This window comes from Balearica regulorum, chromosome 3 (genome assembly GCF_011004875.1).
Source record: "Balearica regulorum gibbericeps isolate bBalReg1 chromosome 3, bBalReg1.pri, whole genome shotgun sequence".
Taxonomy (NCBI): Eukaryota; Metazoa; Chordata; class Aves; order Gruiformes; family Gruidae; genus Balearica; species Balearica regulorum.
This window is the reverse complement of record NC_046186.1, coordinates 1,239,722-1,255,820: the sequence shown is the minus strand read 5'-3', so window position 1 is coordinate 1,255,820 and position 16,099 is coordinate 1,239,722. Positions and strand designations below refer to the sequence as shown.

Here is a 16,099-nt window from a genome sequence, read left to right as displayed (position 1 = left end):
TCTTTCTAATGAATTTTTCAGAGGTTTCTGTCTGAATGCCTCACACATGAAGATGTTTCTTATGTGTGTGTGCAGGTCCTCCCACTCGAGTGGAATGACTTTTCTAGTCCTTGCAGTAATTGCTGTGTCTCATTCTGAGGAATGACTGTGTTGTCTCCTGGCTTCCAGAGCACCAGTTCTACCACAAATGGGCCATCCTTTCTGACCCCGAGGATCTCACCGCCGGGCTGAAAGGTTACCTGAAGTGTGACATCGCTGTGGTAGGGAAAGGGGACAACATCAAGACACCACACAAAGCCAATGAGACGGACGAGGATGATATTGAAGGGTAAGGATCTGCAGAGCCAGCTTCACATAACCTTCCTTGGGAGTGACTTTTCATGTCACTTCACCTTGGATTGTGCAATGAGGACAGCATCACTTCTGGATGAGGCTGACAGACTTACCGTGTGGAATGAAACCAGAGGCACCAAATAAGTTGCTGACAAGAGAGAACATGTGGCAGATTACTGGTGCAAATCCAGGTTGTATCAAGTACAAACCAATCATTTCTATCAGGTCAGACCATCTGCTGGTTGTTGAGCTTGGGCGTTCAAGTCTATCTCTCAGCATCTCACCACATAGTCAGAAACCCAGACTAAGTCACAAAATACCAATGCAGCTCTCTTGACTTGCTGGGAACCCAGGGGCTCAAGGCACCACCTCCACTATTTTGGGCCATTGTTCCATGCTGTAGTGGTGATATTATCCCACTTTTTCATGGACAACTCCAGCAATTCATCTAGAAATTGGTTTGTTCACAGTATCTCCCATGGCTCTCATTTCTTCCCCCAGAAGAGGAAAGCCACATACACCAAGAAAAAAAATTTGATGGAGTTCAATTCTCCCCAAAAATAATCACCCCAGCTCCCCTTGTACCCTGATAAAGAAAAAAGGCTCTTCTAACATCCTGTTCATCTGGCGTGCTTTAGATGCCAAAATTAGGCTGAGTGTAATTGTCCTCTAGACTCCACTGACAAGAATGATTACATTCCTTTAGTGGAACGCACATTGTCCCAGGGGCACCTAACGGGCTCCTGTAAGCTTTTGCTTCCAAAACCGCCACTCCCCACCCCAAAACAGGAGGACAGGCAGAAACAGAAGACCAATAAAATGTACAGCTGCAGAAACGGTCGTCTTTCCACCTCTACAGAGCCTGTGCTCAGAAAACAGGGCAGCTTCTCCCTCTTTGTTAAGCCTCTCCTGACAAACCTGCCAGGCCCAGCAGCTGTTTCCAGCCCTATCTGTTGATGTTGCAGGAACCTCCTCCTCCCAGATGGAGTTCCTCCAGAGAGGCAGTGGGCTCGTTTCTACATCAAGATCTATCGAGCCGAGGGGCTGCCCCGTATGAACACCAGCATCATGGCCAATGTGAAGAAGGCTCTCATTGGGGAGAACAAGGACCTGGTAGACCCTTACGTGCAGGTGGTCTTTGCAGGGCAGAAGGTGAGCAAGTTGCATGTGATAGCGGGGTGACCCTGGGAGGTAACATGAGCAGGACCAGACATTGTACAGGTGGCCAGAGATGATCTCAGTTGTCCTGGCATGTAGATGCTGAGATGCAGGGCAAAGCCACCTTGTTTGCTACATTTCCCCTCTCTCGTGCAGACTGTGATGGGTTTGCAGCACTCTCCAGTTGAGGAAAGGAGCTTGTTACTTGGGAGAGGAGAGTCACAAGACAGAATGCATGTTTCGGTGGTCATTAGCAAGTGAGCAGTTCAGGTTGTGAGGGATGGCTTGGGACCTCAAACCCTTGTCTAACATCTACCTCCTCCCACTTGGCAGGGGAAGACATCCATACAAAAAAGCAGCTATGAGCCTCTCTGGAATGAGCAAATAGTCTTCACAGAAATGTTCCCCCCATTGTGCAAGCGGATAAAGATCCAGATCCGAGACTCAGACAAAGTCAATGATGTGGCCATTGGTACCCATTTCATTGATTTGCGGAAGATCTCTAACGAAGGAGACAAAGGTAAAGCTAAGGTGGCGGTCAGACTAAGCTACCTTCTTCCCAGTAGAGAGACATACCTTTGGCAGAGAGTCAGCAAAATAGCCTAGACTCCTTCCCCACCCCTAGAGATGGCCAGTTCTTGGGGAACAGCTGGAGAGGCTTTGATTCACTGCAGTGGTCTTCAAAGGTCACTGGGCATGGGCTCTTTGAAAACTAAGCCCTATCCCAAGCCTCCAATCTACCACTGGAAAGCAAAGACACTCAAGAACATAAATTCATTGCCATGAATGGATGAATATCTGACAGGCTCCCTCATTCACGCACACATGAAGACACCAGCATGCACAGGCAGGACCAATGTGAAACCAAAGATGGATCTAGAAAGGGAACTAATGGGAGGTTTTTTTTTCTTGACTCTCACATTGGGAGACTCATTCAATAGGAGACTCACCTCTGTCTTTGGGCTGGTGCACTGCGCAGTCCCCGTCACTGCCTCCATGTATGGTTGCATTCCCATGCACATTCCCATGCACACACACGTGCATATTCAAGCCTGCATCACCATGCACAGACCTGGAAAGTGATGCCAATCCATGAGTGAGATTGTACCCTGAGGCAAAGACATGCCCTCCTCTTTGCACATCCCCTTCCCTACATGCGTGTCCGATCTACTGCAGGCTTCCTGCCCACCTTTGGCCCCGCGTGGGTGAACATGTATGGATCCACTAGGAACTACACCCTGATGGACGAGCACCAAGAGCTGAATGAGGGTCTGGGTGAAGGCGTCTCTTTCCGAGCCAGGCTTTTGATGAGCCTTGCCGTGGAGATCTTGGACACCAGCAACCCGGAGATCAACAGCTCCACTGAGGTGCAAGTCGAGCAGGCTACATCAGTTGCCGATGTAAGTCGCCCCTAACCCTACAGCTGCCAGTGGTTTGGTCTCTCTTGGTTGATTATCTCTGGTATCACGAACTGAGGATTTCATTTTGTGTGGCCCTAAATGTTCTGGACCTCTCAGCACAATGAAAGCAAATCTTGCAAGGATTTCAGATTTTAAGATTGTTCAAATGTTCACCTCTCTTAGGAGTGCTGGGCAAAAGGAATATCTGAGTGAAGGAAGATCCTAAACTTTGAGATGTTTCTCCAGTTGGGAGTTAGACAAGGATAAAGAGCCATCTCCTAATGCCAGCTGTCTCACTCCTATCCTGAAGATGAATTTCAGAGAGAAGCCAAGAATCTAATCTATTTCCCAACCGATTCTGGCAGGGTAGAACTGGTCAGAGAAATTGAACGGCTGTTTCCTGACAGGAGAAGTCCCACAGTATTAGTCCTGGCATGTAAAGCCTGCAGGGCTGCTGTCTGTGCTCTGCCTAGACAGACACATCCAGGCTGGTCCTACCTGGGGATGCCTACATATGTCAGTCCGTATGAGCCAAGGGTGCGAAGCAGAAATGAGAAGTCTGATGGCAATGCACCCTCTATGTGAAAGCTCTCCTTCACAAGTGCCTTAATTCAGTTCCAGGGGAAATGGAGCCACCTGGAAATAAAGCCATGCCAGTTCTGAAAGCATCCAGGGAGATGGTTCAGTGTGCTTTGATTAATTCAATTCATGGGTGAGCTCAGGCTCCTGTTCCTGAATGTCCATTAGACGGTCCCTCACGTGCAAGGGCTAACTGATCTCAGCACATTTAAAAGTTAAGCTAAAATCTTTAATTAAACTCTCTCTGCAATGAGCCTAGAGATGGCTCAGGCTGGGGGGAGAGAAAACCCTCATGGTCCCCTTGAAAGCCCGAGCAGTGACGTCTCACCTTCAAAAAGCCCATGAAGGGTGCTCAGAGGTGCCAGGTGATGCACCCCTATGCCCAAGGGGACCTGTCCTCTGAGCTGTCCCTCTGGCTGACCTCAGCCCTGATCCCTGGGATTTCTCCTGCAGAACTGCACTGGGAAGATGGAGGAGTTCTTTCTCTTTGGAGCCTTCCTGGAAGCTACCATGATCGACAGGAAGATTGGTGACAAACCCATCAACTTCGAAGTTACAATAGGTTGGTTGTTTTTTGGGGAGGGTGCTTTTGAAGTATGCCTGGTGTGGAATACAAGATCCACGGCTGAGAGCAGGATTTCTTCCCCATTTTCCATACCAACACGTGCCAGAGCATGCAGGGCTCTCAGTTTAGGGAGAAGGTGATGACTGTTTTACCAGCACAAGCTACTCAGGGCCCCAAATCATAATTTATGGTTCTATTTCACTAATTTATAATTCCTGGGCATGGTTTCAGAGAGTTGAACTCTGCTGTTCCCCCTGGTTCCTGCAGAGAAAACTTCTCCCCAACAGGAATTAAAGCCAAGAGATTGAGCCCGATTGGAGTTACAACCCTGTGACTTTATTTCACATTTTTTTCTTGAGGTAACTATGGGAACCAGATCGATGGCATGACCAAACCTAACTTGCGGAGGAAGAAAGAGGGAGGGGATGGGGATGAGGAGGAGTCCGAGCTGCTCCAGAACTCAAGTGAGGATGAAGGTGATGAGGATGGAGAGCTGGTCTCTGTTTCTTCATCTCAACCCGTGAAGCCCCTGGTCACAGACAGGTAAGCGTGCCCACCTGGCCACTGCAGTGCCACTGGGCAGAGATGTGGCTCTTGATTCAGACATGGTCTGAGGTGTTCCACATGTGCTGGGTGGAAGGAATACAAGGAAGATTAGAGGACTGGAGCATCTCTCTTATGAGGAAATGCCAGCAGTGTGCCCTCGTGGCCAAGGCGGCCAACGGTGTCCTGGGGTGCACGGAGAAGAGCATGGCCAGCAGGTCGAGGGAGGTTCTCCTCCCCCTCTGCTCTGCCCTGCTGAGGCCACATCTGGAGTTGTGTGTGTCCAGCTCTGGGCTCCCCAGTTCCAGACAGACTGGGAACTACTGGGGAGAGTCCAGCGGAGGGCTGCGAGGATGAGGAGGGGCCTGGAGCATCTCTGGTATGAGGAAAGGCTGAGAGAGCTGGGGCTGGTTAGCCTGGAGAAGAGAAGGCTGAGAGGGGATCTGATCCACACTTACCAATATCTAAAGGGTGGGGGTCAAGAGGACGGGGCCAGACTCTTCTCAGTGGTGCCCAGTGACAGGACAAGGGGCAACGGGCACAAACTGGAACATGGGAAGTTCCATCTGAACGTGAGGAGAAACTTCTTCCCTGTGAGGGTGACCGAGCCCTGGGACAGGCTGCCCAGAGAGGTTGTGGAGTCTCCTTCTCTGGAGAGATTCCAAACCCACCTGGACACCATCCTGTGTGACCTGCTGTGGGTGATCCTGCTCTAGCAGGGGGTTGGACTAGATGATCTCCAGAGGTCCCTTCCCACCCCAACCAGTCTGGGGTTGTGTGGGTGTCCAAGCTCCCACCGCTGTCTGCAGAGGTGAAGTCAGTGCTGTCAACGGGGCCTGGAATCATTCAGCCAAACAGACCTGGGAGCAGCAGTGGGGACCAGATCTCCATGCCCTGTAAAGGGAGATTAGATACCATGTGTAGATACCTTGGTTTAGATGCTACAGTCTGCCAGCTGAACCCCCACCTGCCATTCTGAGCACTGATGTGGATTCTCTGATGTCCAATAAAGGCTGAATTCACCTCCCAGGCTACCCTACAAAGGACATCCTTCATCCACCTGGCCAGATGTGCACCCAAAACTCAAGGCTATCTCATACCCTTATTGCTCTTCCCCTACGGCAAATAGGGACAAAGTTAACCAGTGGATTGAAAAAGTCATTGGTGGACACTGAAAAAAACCCAAGTTTGCTGCTGTAAATATAAGTCTTGTATGTTTAGGAAACCAGTCTATAAAGAGGTCCTTCCCCAGGATCAATGCCACCCTTGGTGGCACAACCTCGTACTGCACATCACGGAGGAGAGGTCTGGGCTTGGCATCTGTGCTTTCTCTAGCTGCCCAACATGTAAAAACATCGTGAGCACCATGTGGAGAAAGGGAAAGGTCCCTCTAGAGATAAGGCATAGATTTCAGAAGTGAGGGCAATGCGTGCTAAGACAAGGTGCATTTCTTAAAAGCTAGGCAAGGTCACAGACACGCAGAGGGGAGAGGATGCAAAAACTGCTGGGAAAAGTTCTTGAGAATGTGTTAAGCAGGAGATTGGGGTAAAAGACTTAAACTTCTCTCACTCTCCCTAGTTTGCAGCATTTTGGTCAGTCTGTCCCCAGTGCTTACTGGTGTTTAACTGAACCAGGACTCAGGAAAGTGGGTCCTACCCTGGGTCCATGGATGCACAGCTGGTTGTAGATGCACAAATCACTTCTGCCTCAGTTTCTCCAGCTGTAAATTAAGACAATTTTTTTGTGTCTGCTTTACAAATTGATTTGTGATGTGCAGGTAGCAGTTACCCTACAATACAAATGAAATCCAGACAGCTGCAAGTGTGATTCCGTGGGTACTTTCTGTGCCAAGCAGCCGGACCAGAAAGCCCCAAACTGAACGGGATCAGCACACGTGTCTCAGCCACAGCCTGGATTTGAATACAAAGGACTAGTACTAAGGAAAGCTGATTGGATTTAACCTGATGAGATATGCTTAAAGTGGATTTTAACCATGTTACACCAGTAGATAGATGTTAATAGAATTAGCTGGCTGACTTAATTCAATTGGGAAGTGAAACAAACCATGCTGAACTCAGGGTATGTGCACTCAAAGTGTCTGCCTGGGGTTCCCTCACTTGTTCACCAAATCCTTGTCAAGGTGAATGCCGAATGGAGATGAGAAGCAGCGATGGTTTTTGAGCCTGTGCCCTGGGCTCTGCCTCTCATGCTCTCTCCCTCACATCTCCATCGTGCTGGAGACCTCACGCTCAGCCATGGGTCTCTGCTGACATCTTCTGGCTGGAAGTACCTCCATGGCTTCAGAAGGATGAGGGGTGATCCCTGGAAATACCCCCATGCCTTTGGAAGGATGAGCTGAAGCTGGTTTTTAACTCAGGGTGATCCCAGGTGCAGCAGGATCTGCAGTGGATGGATCCCAGCTCATGGCCACTCCTCAGGCATCCAAGAAGCATGAACCCATTCTTCAGCCTCATCCTCCCTTTAACTGTACCACGGCTATTACCACTCCATCCCACCAGCACGTGGAAACCTGTCAGCGGTGCAAAGGGCAGAGACCTCTGCCTGCTGTGAAAGCCAGGGCACTATAGGAGGTGCTCACCAGCGTTCAGAAAAGGGTGTTGAGGCTTCGGTTTCCTGCTGCTGCCTCGCTGGAGATGTTTGATCTCTGCTGGGCTATGGATGAGGTCGTGGGAGTGGGAGCTTCCCTGGTTTCTCTCTGGGCCAACAGGTCTGAGATGGTAAATTTGCAATCCCTGGGCACTGCACCCATCCACCCTGGGTCTGGTGTTGGGAAGGGTGCTAGGAGAGCTGGAGCCTCTGTCCTTCAGGGTGCAATTCACCTCAGCACGCCCCCTTTCCCACACCTCACCTCATATATACCCCCCTTCTCCATCACAGCGTTGCCTCCTCAGGAGAGGTATGGGACAGGGGCTGGGAACGTTACCACCACGGAGCATCTCTTCTGCCTCCTCTTGCAGGAACTACTTCCACCTGCCGTACTTTGAGAAGAAACCCTGCATCTATATAAAGAGCTGGTGGCAGGACCAGCGCCGCAGATTGTATAATGCCAACATCATGGACAAGATCGCAGACAAGCTGGTCAGTACGTCATGGGAGGGAGGGAGAGAGGGAGGGAGGAAGACAGTTTGGGGCTGGCGTGAAGCACATCCAGGCTCCCTGTGCATCTCTGCAGCTTGTCACAAAGCAGGGACGAACAGTGCAAGGACCCACTAGCAAACGTGCCAGAAAGGGGGGAGTTTCCCAGTGCTAAATGCTCTGCAATTTGAATGTCCAAATCGAGCTCATTGAATTTTCTGTGGGTCAGACCCAGGTGTCCCCACCAAAGGGAGCAGGAGTAGGGAGGCTTTGCCTGCCTGGACTGCAGGGGTGAACCACTTGTCTGGCAGAGACACCTTAATAGTCTCAGCTAATTCCCAAGGAGCCTTTGTGACAGCTCCACGTGTGCAGAGTCACAGCAGGATCTGCAAAGGGAGAGCCTGGCAGGTCCAGCCAAGATGGTGTAGACCTTGGCCAGCTAGCCTCATGGCAGTCAGTGGAGCCATTCCCATCACCTGGAGCCAGGTCCCTGCAGCCAAGTACGTGCCAGACCTGAGCCCTGAGGCCAACAGGTCTGGAGGAGCAGCAGATTTTTCCCACTGGCAGCCCCCACAGGGATGCTCTATGCAAGGTTGGACCTCAGGGGGGACCTTGCCCCACCATGGGACTCTGCCCCACCGCCCCCTCATTGCTTCCCCCATCACCGCTGCAGGAGGAAGGGCTCAACGACGTGCAGGAAATGATCAAGACGGAGAAGCCACATCCAGAGCGCCGGCTCCGAGGAGTCCTGGAGGAGCTGAGCAATGGGTGCTTGTGAGTAAAAGATGGACAAAGGTGGCACATTGCAGACCTCTGCTCTCTGCGGGGTTACAGGCAAGGTTGTGAGTGTAAACTCACCTTGCCTTATGCTCTGGATGATGGGCAAGCATTTCATCACGTTGGCAGAATGCCGTATCAGCTGCCTTCTGGCTTGGAGCATGGGTGAGGTGGTGCTTACATCTGCACCCCAAAGACTCCAAACCAGTGGTGAAAGCCCCAACCTTGTGGCCTCCACAGGCTGGTACCTGATCAGCACCTACACCCCATGTGTGACGCTTGGCATTGGGTGCAAACAGGTCACTTGGCCGTGATATTGCGTTGCAGATTAGGGGGAGACAAGGGCATTTCCCTCCAGTGATGTGTCCTGCTGCTGGCAGAGGTCCATCCAGCCATGGCTCCTTGAGGAGAGCCCACGGGATTCATGCTGCCAACCTTTTCCAACAGGCGCTTCGTGACCTTGGCTGACAAGGACCAGCACCACTCTTCCCGCACGAGGCTGGACCGGGAGAGACTCAAGTCCTGCATGCGGGAGCTGGTAAGTGGGATTCAGCCAGGCGGGGAGGAGGATTCATGAATGGGGGCTGGACCTTATCGATGCAGTGGGGAACTTTGGTCCTTAGGCATGCTGATTTCCAGTCTCTGTGGATCGAGGGTTTGGGGTTTATTTCTGCAAAGCAGAGCTCAAGAGTTGGGTCCCAGGTGGCACTTGGGTCCATGCTGCTGCCTCCCCTCCACCGCACTCTGCTTTTCCTTGGAAAGACATCCAGGGGTACAGAGGCGGAGCTGCATTGCTGTCAAACAGCTGAGGAAAGGGGGCAGGAGTAGTTATGGGGAACCCTGCAGAGCACAGCTGCTCCAGGGGCAGATATGGCTTAGATGTTTGGGGCTGGTAGCCCAGCAACTTGCAAAGGGGTTGGATGTGCAAAAGAGATGTACAAAGAGTGGGTGGCTTATCCAGCTGGCGCAGCCAAGGACATCAGCTTCAGTAGCCAGCTGCATACTGGAGAGTGACGAATTTTAACATGTGAAAGCCTCCACATCCCCTTTTCTGCACTGTGAGGTGCTGAATTACAGCAGGGTCAGCAGAAAGGGAGACACTATCCTTAACACCAAGCTTGAAGCCACCCCAAAATGCCCTAAGCACAGCTGACACCTCTCTGTCCTGCGTACCTTCCGCTGGGACAGTCGTCTCTGCGCTGTCAGGGGCCCTCCCTGCATCCTGCCAAGGTTGATGAATGGGTGTCAGAAGTACCATCACCAGGATGCACATGGTGGGATTAAGGCATCCGCCTCCTCACCACCCCTTGTCAAACACCAGGGACCTGCCTGGTGCTGCTCCCTTCTCCGTGCTCTGTTCTGCTCTCACTTACATGATGTCCTGGGCTCCCCTTTAACCGCAGGAGAACATGGGGCAGCAAGCCACGACTCTGCGGTCACAGGTGAAGAAGAACACCATGAAAGACAAGCTGAAGCTGGTGCAAAACTTCCTGCAGAAGCTCCGGTTCTTGGCAGACGAGGTGAGTCCCTCTGCACGGAGAGAGGGTGTTAGCTGGGTCAGCACATGGTGACAGCAGCCTGCGATGGATGGAGACCTCTCTGCAAACCCTGCAAGCAGGAGAGGTCCCCAGTGGCCCAGGTCTTGTGCAAGGAGCCTCTCCAAGTCTATGCATTGCCTCATGCCTCCCGGGCTTGCTCGTGCACTGCTGGGTTGGAACGAGTCAGCGCTAAAATAAACTCAAGAGACGTTCCCAACCGGTAACAGAGCTGGGTCCTCTTGCAGCTGAGCTGAAGGCATTTCTGCCAGCCTCAGCCATGGCAAGGCCATGCAATTCCCCGGGGGATCAGTCATCAGAAGGTGGCACATGTCCACGCAGCATTAAAATCAGCAGCAGGGAGCTGATTCTGATCCTGGCTAGGTAGGGAGTTGTTAAAGTAAGTGGCTCTTTGAAGGGCCGTGGGATAAAGCTCTGTCCTCTTGCAGAACTCAAACCGTCTAATTTTTATTGCTGCAGCGTACTCTTGCTTCACTCCAGCTCACGGGTAAGAGATAATAGTCCAGTATATTAGAGTTGCTCCCAGCATTTCCAAAGAAAATATTTTCCAAATATCTGCAAAATATTTTTTCCTTCTTTCAGAAAATTATACCATTCCTCTGATATGTTTTGTTTAGGACTGGGTCTGCCATTGGGGGTTACTGGCCCACATGGGAGCTGTGGTTGCATCTCCTGTTCTCATTTCCCATGGCAGGCTCCCAGCCTCAACTACATATCCCTTGTTCCAGCAAGGCCTTCCTTGGCTTTGACTCACCACAGTGGAACATAAACCAGGCTATAAGGTGTGATGGGACCTGTCCAGACAGGGAACTTCTTCCCTAGTAAGGAATGAAGGTATGGCCCCAGCCCTATAGTCCCCATGGCCACTGAATGAAGAGAAAAGGAAAATATTTAGTCTTCTAATCAATTTCTTTAAAAAAAAAAAAACTAGAACAAATGTAAATCCCAATTTCCTTCCTGCTAGGCTTCACACTGCTGAGCTTATCTCTGAGCAGCTTTTCTTAAGCAGAAAAGCTTCTGCAGTGGGAGGCTCAAAACCATTTCAATGGCCTCAATGTGGCAATACGTACATCCATCTCCTGTGGCATCTCTTGAATTTGCCTTCAGAAGGTCTCCAGCCCTGTTGGTGCCTCAGGGGTCAGAAAGAGCTGAGACACTGACAGGGCTCTTCGCTGGTGTTCACAGCCCCAGCACACTATTCCCGACATCTTCATCTGGATGATGAGCAACAACAAGCGCATTGCCTATGCCCGCGTCCCTTCCAAGGATATCCTCTACTCCATTGTGGATGAGGAGATGGGCAAGGACTGCGCCAAAGTGAAGACCATCTTCCTCAAGGTGCCCGTCTGTCTTCCCTGGGGGAACCGCAGCCAAGAGGAGGGAGGTGGAGGAAGGACAGACTGGGAGGATGGGAGATGGAGATGAGAGTGCTGTGTATCTAGTTTTGCTGGGACTTGAGTACTAGGCAAAACAGACCCATAGTCTACTGGTAGGGGTTGAAGTTTGCTGCTAGAAGTGTGAACCACTCATCTTAACCAGTGTGGTAAGTGAGAAATGTCTGGAAGGAGAGAGATGTTTGATCCAGCTGGCCACAAAAGAGGATGCTGGCTTAGAAAGAGGAAGCCAACATGGTGGGAAGAAGCTAATGCATGAGACAGAGTAGTGTCATGATCCAACATGGTGAGGGCTGGGTCCCAGTTTTAAGGGGCAGCAGTAAATGCAATGCACCAGAAGGAGTTGAATGCTGCGAGAGGTGGTCTATCCATCTCTAAGGCCTTCCCTATATCCATGTAAACTCTTCTGTCCTTTGTGCCCAGCTACCTGGGAAGAGGGGGTTTGGACCTGCTGGCTGGACAGTTCAGGCCAAGATGGAGATGTACTTGTGGCTGGGCCTCAACAAACAGCGCAAAGACTTCTTGAGTGGCCTGCCCTGTGGCTTTGAGGAGAAGAAAACTGCCAGAGGCCAAAACCTGCCATCCTTCCCACCCATCAGCCTCCTTTACACCAGTAAGAACTTCCTGCCTGCAGTGGGTCTGGGGACAGGAGATGGAGAGGGCAGGAGGGAGCCTGGCTGGACACCACTTGGACCAAGGGCTTCCAGGAGCTAAGGGGGAAATATTTTCAGTTGTCTCAGTCTGGGGTCCCCCACTGCTCCCATGGGGAGCTGGGGTGTGGGAACTGTGCACCTTCTTCCTTACCCTGTTCATAGCTGTCATTCTGCATATGGCGAGCAGGACGCCGAGGAAGTCGTATTCATTTGGGACTCATGCTTTGAACCTATATCCTTCAGCAGTGCTGGCCCTGAGCAGAAGTGTACCCCTGAGACCTCGTTCTGCAGGATGACCCCCATGGCTGGGCTCCAGGCTCACGTATCAAGTTGTCCCACTTCCCCTCTCTCTTGCAGAGAAGCAGGTTTTCCAGCTGCGAGCCCACATGTACCAAGCCAGGAGTTTATTTGCGGCCGACAGCAGTGGCCTTTCAGATCCCTTTGCACGAGTCTTCTTCATCTCCCAGAGTCAATGCACCGAGGTAAACACCATCTCCTGACCTGCAGGGCTGGGCTCTGGCTTTGCATGTCCCATCAGCTCTCCATCCTGCTCCCCTGCTGCAGGTTTCGTTACTGCTAGTGAATCATGGATTAGGTTGATCATGGGGTCCTGGGGTGTGGAAAACAGTTGCGGCACGTGGGCTTGACTGTCTCCAGGAGCCCCTTCCCCATAAGCACCTTCATAACATGTCCCCCTGCACCAGCACACAGGTATCCCACATCCCTGTGGCTGTGATCCACCTGCTTGGTTAGGAGAAACTGGAGCATGTTGAAGTGGGTTTTGTATCGTCCCCTCCTGACATGAGGGCTGCCAAGTTTTAGCAAGCCTGGTGGACACTGGGAATGATTTGTGTCTGCATGCCTGCTGTTGGGTTGTTGGGGTTTTTTTCTCAGAAGAATCCTTGGGAGATACCCCATGGCTCACTTGTCCAAAAAAATGTGCAGCAGCCCACTAGTGTTGCCAGGCAGCTGAGGTCAATGCCCTGTCTGCTGCCCTTGCCCCTATCTGGAGCAGTAAGTATCTCCTATTCTCCTATTCTTCCAGGTTCTCAATGAGACCCTTTGCCCAACCTGGGACCAGCTGCTGGTCTTCGACAATGTGGAGCTGTATGGAGAAGCTCATGAGATGCGAGATGACCCTCCCATAATTGTCATTGAGATCTATGACCAGGACACAGTGGTAAGATGAATCCCAGCAAAGGAAAATGTTTATGATTTAGATGCTGCAATCTCTCCTGAGTCAGACGCCAGGCAGATGGTGCAGAAGATGTGAGAAGCAGCTTTTCCCCTGACCCTTGGAAGATGGTCCCCCTCACATCTTCCATGGCATGGACTAGGAGCTTCTGCTGCTGAGAAGATCTCAGACTCAACTTAATGATATCTTGGTTTTGGAGAATGAAGCAAGAGCTTTTGTGAGGCTGGAGGCAAGGAGATGTTACCTGAGTCTTTCCCTTTAGAACAGCTGCTCGGCCCTGGCCTCCTTGCTGTCCTTCCTTCACCTCAGCCCTAGGTCACCTCCTTCATAGAATCATTGAATAGTTTGAGTGGGAAGGGACCGTTAAAGCTCATCTAGTCCAGCTGCTCTGCCATGAGCAGGGACATCTTCAACTAGACCAGGTTGCCCAAAGCCCCATCCAACCTGGCCTTGAACACTGCCAGGGAGCCAGGGGCAGCCACAGCTTCTCTGGGCACCCTGGGCCAGGGCCTCAGCACCCTCCCAGGGAAGGATTGCTGCCTCCCATCCCATCTCCATCTGCCCTCCTGCAGCTTCAGGCCATTCCCCTTGGCCTGTCCCTCCCTGCCCTTGGCACCAGCCCCTCTCCAGCTTTCCTGGAGCCCCTGCAGGGACTGGAAGGGGCTCCAAGGTCTCCCCGCAGCCTTCTCTTCTCCAGGCTGAACCAGCCCAACTCTCTCAGCCTGAGGTCTCCAGAGCAGAGGTGCTCCAGCCCTCGCAGCATCTCCGTGGCCTCCTCTGGCCTGGCTCCAACAGTTCCATGTCCTTCTTGTGCTGGGGACCCCCGAGCTGGACGCAGCACTGCAGGGGGGTCTCAGCAGAGCGGAGCAGAGGGGCAGAATCCCCTCCCTCGACCTGCTGCTCACGCTGCTGGACACGCAGCCCAGGACACGGGTGGCTTTCTGGGCTGCCAGCACACATTGCTGGCTCATGGGGAGCTTCTCGTCCCCCAACAGCCCCAGTCCTTCTCCTCAGGGCTGCTCTCCATCCATTCCCTGCCCAGCCTGGAGTTGTGCTTGGGATGGCCCCGACCCACGTGCAGGACCTTGCACTTGGCCTGGTTGAACTTCATGTGGTTCACATGGTCCCACCTCTCCAGCCTGTCCAGGTCCCTCTGGATGGCATCCCTTCCCTCCAGCGTGCCGACCCACCACACAACTCGGTGTCATCGGCAAACTTGCTGAGGGTGCACTCGATCCCACCATGTCATTGATGAAGACATTAAAAAGTACTGGTCCCAGTACAGACCCCTGAGGGACACTACTCATCACTGGTCTCCATCTGGACATTGAGCCGTTGACCACTACTCTCTTGATGCGACCATCCAATCAATTCCTCCTCCATCGAAGAGTCCACCCATCAAATCCGTGTCTCTCCAATTTAGAGAGAAGGATGTTGTGGGGTACCGTGTCAAAGGCCTTACAGAAGTCCAGACAGAGGACGTCCACAGCTCTTCCCTCATCCACTGATGCAGTCACTCCATCATAGACTGTCACTAGGTTGGTCTGGCAAGACTTACCATGAGTGAACCGATACTGGCTGGCTCAAATCACCAACCTGTCCTCCATGTGCCTTAGCATAGCTTCTAGGAGGATCTGTTCCATGATCTTCACAGGCACAGAGGTGAGGCTGACAGGTTGGTAGTTCCCAGGGTCCTTCTTTCTACCCTTTTTAAAAATGGGTGCAATGTTTCCCTTTGTCCAGTCACAGGAACTTCACCTGACTGCCATGACTTTTCAAATATAATGGAGAGTGGCTTGGCAACTACATCAGCCAATTCCCTCAGGACTCTGGGATGCATCTTGTCAGGTCCCACAGACTTATGTATGCTCAGGTTCTTCAGGTGGTCACAAATCTGGTCTTCTCTTGCAGTGGGAGGGACTTTGCAGTCCCTGTCTTGTGTCCATCTACTTGAGATGTGTGCGAAGAGAGGCTGCCAGTGAAGACTTCACCTTATTTGAAGAATCCAGGAGTGAAAGCTGGCACTGAGTTTTTGTGTCCCATGCTCAGCGGGCTGGTCTTTTTCTGACCACGATGGGGAGAGCTGTGGGGCTAACTTGGGAGACCTCATGTTGGATCAGCAAACCAAGTGCTCTCTTTGCCTCTCCAGGGCAAAGCTGACTTCATGGGACGCACCTTTGCCAAACCGGTGGTGAAGATGTCAGACGAGCACTACTGCCCCCCACGCTTCCCCCCGCAGCTGGAGTACTACCAGATCTACCGGGGCAACTCCACAGCAGGTGACCTGCTGGCTGCCTTCGAGCTGCTCCAGGTACCAGCTGGCCAGAGCCACCTCAGACCGAGGGAGGGAAAGGATGGGATGGAGGGTTGCAAGGGAGTGGGGCTTAACTCGTGCTTATATATATAATCACAGACTGGATTGGGTGGGAAGGGACCTCACAGCCCATCCAGTGCCACCCCTGCCATGGGCAGGGACACCCTCCACTAGCCCAGGTTGCCCAAAGCCCCATCCAACCTGGCCTTGACCACTGCCAGGGAGCCAGGGGCAGCCACAGCTTCTCTGGGCACCCTGTGCCAGGGCACACCTCACAGGGAAGGATTTCTGCCTCAGAGCTCATCTACATCTCCCTTCTTTCAATTTTAAAGGTGCTGCAAAGAGCAGGTAGTACATGCATCCTAGAAAAGCTAGAAGAATTTAGCACAGCTGCTAACCCAGTGAGAGAACAGCTCCTGCCCAGTTATCCTGGTCAAGATGATGTGCAGTGAGTCCCAGGCATCCTGCTGGACAGGACACCCCACTAAAACTGTTGTGTTAGCCCAAATTCTCTGCAACATCACTGGGATGCAGGA

At 52.1% G+C, this 16,099-nt stretch overlaps 1 protein-coding gene across 9 annotated transcripts in view; it reads left to right on the top strand.

Moving 5' to 3' along the window:
- The window catches only part of OTOF (otoferlin), a 112,374-nt gene that overhangs the window by 74,350 nt on the left and 21,925 nt on the right, over window positions 1-16,099 (top strand). For all 9 annotated transcript variants that reach the window (XM_075750240.1, XM_075750239.1, XM_075750238.1 and 6 more), the window contains 15 exons: window positions 169-328; window positions 1,299-1,485; window positions 1,825-2,011; window positions 2,668-2,891; window positions 3,924-4,032; window positions 4,395-4,578; window positions 7,557-7,677; window positions 8,348-8,448; window positions 8,899-8,989; window positions 9,855-9,971; window positions 11,193-11,345; window positions 11,825-12,014; window positions 12,412-12,536; window positions 13,100-13,234; window positions 15,399-15,560. In XM_075750240.1, coding sequence (XP_075606355.1) covers window positions 169-328; window positions 1,299-1,485; window positions 1,825-2,011; window positions 2,668-2,891; window positions 3,924-4,032; window positions 4,395-4,578; window positions 7,557-7,677; window positions 8,348-8,448; window positions 8,899-8,989; window positions 9,855-9,971; window positions 11,193-11,345; window positions 11,825-12,014; window positions 12,412-12,536; window positions 13,100-13,234; window positions 15,399-15,560 — 2,246 coding nt within the window. The remainder of the gene's footprint in view (window positions 1-168; window positions 329-1,298; window positions 1,486-1,824; window positions 2,012-2,667; window positions 2,892-3,923; window positions 4,033-4,394; window positions 4,579-7,556; window positions 7,678-8,347; window positions 8,449-8,898; window positions 8,990-9,854; window positions 9,972-11,192; window positions 11,346-11,824; window positions 12,015-12,411; window positions 12,537-13,099; window positions 13,235-15,398; window positions 15,561-16,099) is intronic.